This window comes from Marmota marmota, unplaced genomic scaffold (genome assembly GCF_001458135.2).
Source record: "Marmota marmota marmota unplaced genomic scaffold, marMar, whole genome shotgun sequence".
Classification (NCBI taxonomy): Eukaryota; Metazoa; Chordata; class Mammalia; order Rodentia; family Sciuridae; genus Marmota; species Marmota marmota.
Window position 1 is genome coordinate 29,926,559 of NW_025999842.1, and position 3,167 is coordinate 29,929,725.

The 3,167-nt window shown below is 49.3% G+C and overlaps 1 protein-coding gene across 1 annotated transcript in view; it reads left to right on the forward strand.

Annotated features, from left to right (window-relative positions):
- Window positions 1-1,810: 1,810 nt before the first annotated feature.
- LOC125612125 (ERV-BabFcenv provirus ancestral Env polyprotein-like) overlaps window positions 1,811-3,167 on the forward strand; it is a 4,651-nt gene continuing 3,294 nt past the window's right edge. Inside the window, exon 1 of the mRNA XM_048788934.1 lies at window positions 1,811-3,164. Within this exon, the coding sequence (XP_048644891.1) occupies window positions 2,812-3,164 (353 nt within the window). The 5' untranslated portion in view covers window positions 1,811-2,811. The remainder of the gene's footprint in view (window positions 3,165-3,167) is intronic.

A 3,167-nucleotide genomic window follows, 5' to 3' on the forward strand; every position in this document is an offset into this window, starting at 1 on the left:
CGGAACCCCCCCCCCCCCCACTCTGCTCACCTCTTCTACTGATAAGCCCTTTCCCTCCCCCTATTCATGCCTCTCTTCTCCTGTCAGTGCCCACACCCGGTCCCACTGATCCCTCTTATCAGATAACTCACAGTTCCTTTGTCCTCTCAGGGAAGTAGCTGGTGCTGAAGGGATAGTCCGAGTTCACGTCCCATAACTGAACCTAACTGGGACTGCATGCAAGTCGTTTCTAATAAGGTAGTTAACTTTGATAAACTGAAGGACATTACCCAGAACCCTGATGAAAATCCATCCTTATTTCTCAACTGCCTTACAGAAGCCCTAACCAAATACACTAAGCTAGATCTTGAGTCTCCCATCAGGACTACAGTGTTAGCAACCCATTTCATTACTCAATCGGCTGAGGAGGACTCTCAGACCCCTATCTGAGATCTGGTGAAAATGGCCTTTAAAGCAGGCTCAATTGCAGAAAAGAAGGTAACACCCCAAACTAAGGCCTTGACAGCAGCCCTGAGGCCTACATCTCCAGCAAAAGTTTCAGAGGGGAACCAGCATTCCTCTCCACCAGAGGCTTGCCTCAAATATGGATGCGAAGGTCACTGGGCCCGCCAATGCCCAAACCCATGGCCTCCTTCTGGGCCATGCCCCACCTGTAAGCAGACAGGACATTGGAAGATTGACTGCCCCATGGCTGGCCCTTCCTCGGCGCCTCTATGCAGGAGTATGACCAGTCAGGCAGTCCCTTCTCCTGAACTTTTGGGGTTTGCAGAAGACTGAAGAAGCCCAGATTCAAAGAACCCCTCAGCCTTCTCCGAGCCCAGGGTAATGCTCCAGGCAGCGGGTAAGTCCATAACCTTCCTTGTGGACACAGGGGCTACCTATTCTGTCTTGCCTGCCCATTCTAGGCCTCTGTTTCCTTCCCAGGTCTCAGTTATGGGGATTGATGACAAACCCTTTTCCCCAAACAACTGTAAAGCTGGCCTGTGCCCTGGAGGGACACTCATTCACTCACTATTCTGGTCATTCCATCCTGTCCAGTTCCTCTCCTAGGCAGAGATGTTCTCCAGTTATTAGGAGCCACCCTCCAATTACACCCCAAGAATACTACCACCCATCTCCTTCGGCCTTTAACTCTTACCCTCTCTAATGACCTGACAGTACCTACTGTGCCATTGCCCCCTAATCCCTAGGTCTGAGACATCTCCATGTTGGTTATTGCCTCCCACCCCAAGCCAGTCCATACCCAGCTGAAACACCAAACTAAACTTCCTTGTGTTCCCAATTTCCTATCTCCAAAACCCATATGGAGGGATTTAAACACATTATAGACTGGTTGCTGGCCCAGGGACTCCCAATACTTACTGACTCCCCCTGTAATACCCCTATATTGCCGGTGCACAAACCCTCTGGAGCCTATCACTGGGTCCAGGACCTCCACCTAATTAATGAGGCAGTTTTTCCCATCCACTCGGTGGTTTCCAACCCTCATGCTTTTCTTTCTCATATCCCCCTTTGACCATTCACTTTACTGTCCTGGATCTTAAAGCTGATTTCTTTAAAGTGTCTCTGCATCCTGACTCTTATTACCTCTTTGCCTTCACATGGGAAGACCTTACATTCTTTAGGTTTCAACAGCTGACATGGACAGGCCTACCCCAAGACTTCAGGGACAGTCCCTACCACGTTGGTCAGGCCTTGACACAGGATTTAACTGTTTGTAATTTGGGGATAGCACTCTCTTACAGTTGGATAGAAGCCTTCCCTACCTCCAGGAAAACTGCTGACATTGTCGCCTTAATCCTCCTTGAGCAGATCATTCCTAGGTTCGAACTTCCTGCCTCCATCCAGTCAGACAACGGTCCAGCCTTTACTTCTCAGATTGTTTAACTAGTTTCCAAAGGCCTTAACAGCACTTGGAGGCTCCACATCCCCCACTGACCCCAATCCTCGGGTAAGGTTGAGAGGCCTAATGGCATTCTCAAGGATCATCTCACTAAACTTGCTATTGAACTCAGACTGTCCTGGCCCAATCTTTTGCCATTGGCCCTCACCCAAATTCGGGCAACCCCTAGAGCCCCCTCAGGCCTTAGCCCCTTTGAGCTGTTCTATGGGTGCCTTTCTTAATCAACTAAAACTTTCCTGTCACTCCTCCTCCCCTTGTGTCCTACCTGCCCTATCTCATGCTTCCATACAAACTCCTAAGAGAACACTCAGACCGGTGTCTTCCTGCATCATTTGTTACTTCTGTTCCAGCACAACCAGGAATTAAATCGGACCCTCTTCAACCGGGTGATGCAGTTTTACTTTGAGAGCTACATTCTCAGTTGTTGAAACCTTGCCAGACAGGACCCCATACAGTCATGTTTCCACCATGCTGGGGCCCACCAAACTTAAAGTTTCTCACCAACCCTCTCCTGTTACTAATCATTAATCTCTCTCAAGCTTCTATCCCAACCCACAGATGGAGCTTCTACATCCAAGCGACATGGCAGCAGGATGGCACCATCCGCTCTCAGTTTATGGGCCAAGGCAATTGCCCTTTCACTGGCTGTAATTGGGCCCTTAATGTTACTGGATTCAACTGGGCCACCTCATCCCACTTATGTTCAGCAATGCTATGCTTCATAGCAGATCAAACTGAGGAATCCTGTTGAAGCCATATCACCAGGAGGCCGCCCCACCTGCTGATGACAAGACTACCCCAGAGGAACTTCAAGAATCACCTCCTAGACTTCCCCTTTACTCCTGCTCTCCACATCCTAACTATCCTCTAAAGCTTCGCCTGTCTCGCGTAACCGCCCATACTCCACCATGACTCCCACTCTTCTAATTGGTATTTTCACAGTCATCACCCTTCTCCCGGGGACATCATTGTCCTCCTCTTATACTTGGAGATTCAAAGTCAGAGAGACATATGTCCAAGGCAGCACTCATTACACTCGCCTAGTTTCTTTGGTTGATCGCGCCCCTACGGGATGTAATGCATCTATCTTCCTTCCCCTCTCCTCCCAGAATTCTGAACTTTTAAAAACAGCCACTAGGCCTTACCTTTGCTTCTTATATGATCAGACAGAGGATTACTGCAAATGGTGGCCCGAAACCTATGGGGGGTGCCCCTACTGGTCATGCAACATTCATAACCCACGTGCATGCATCGGGGATTCCTG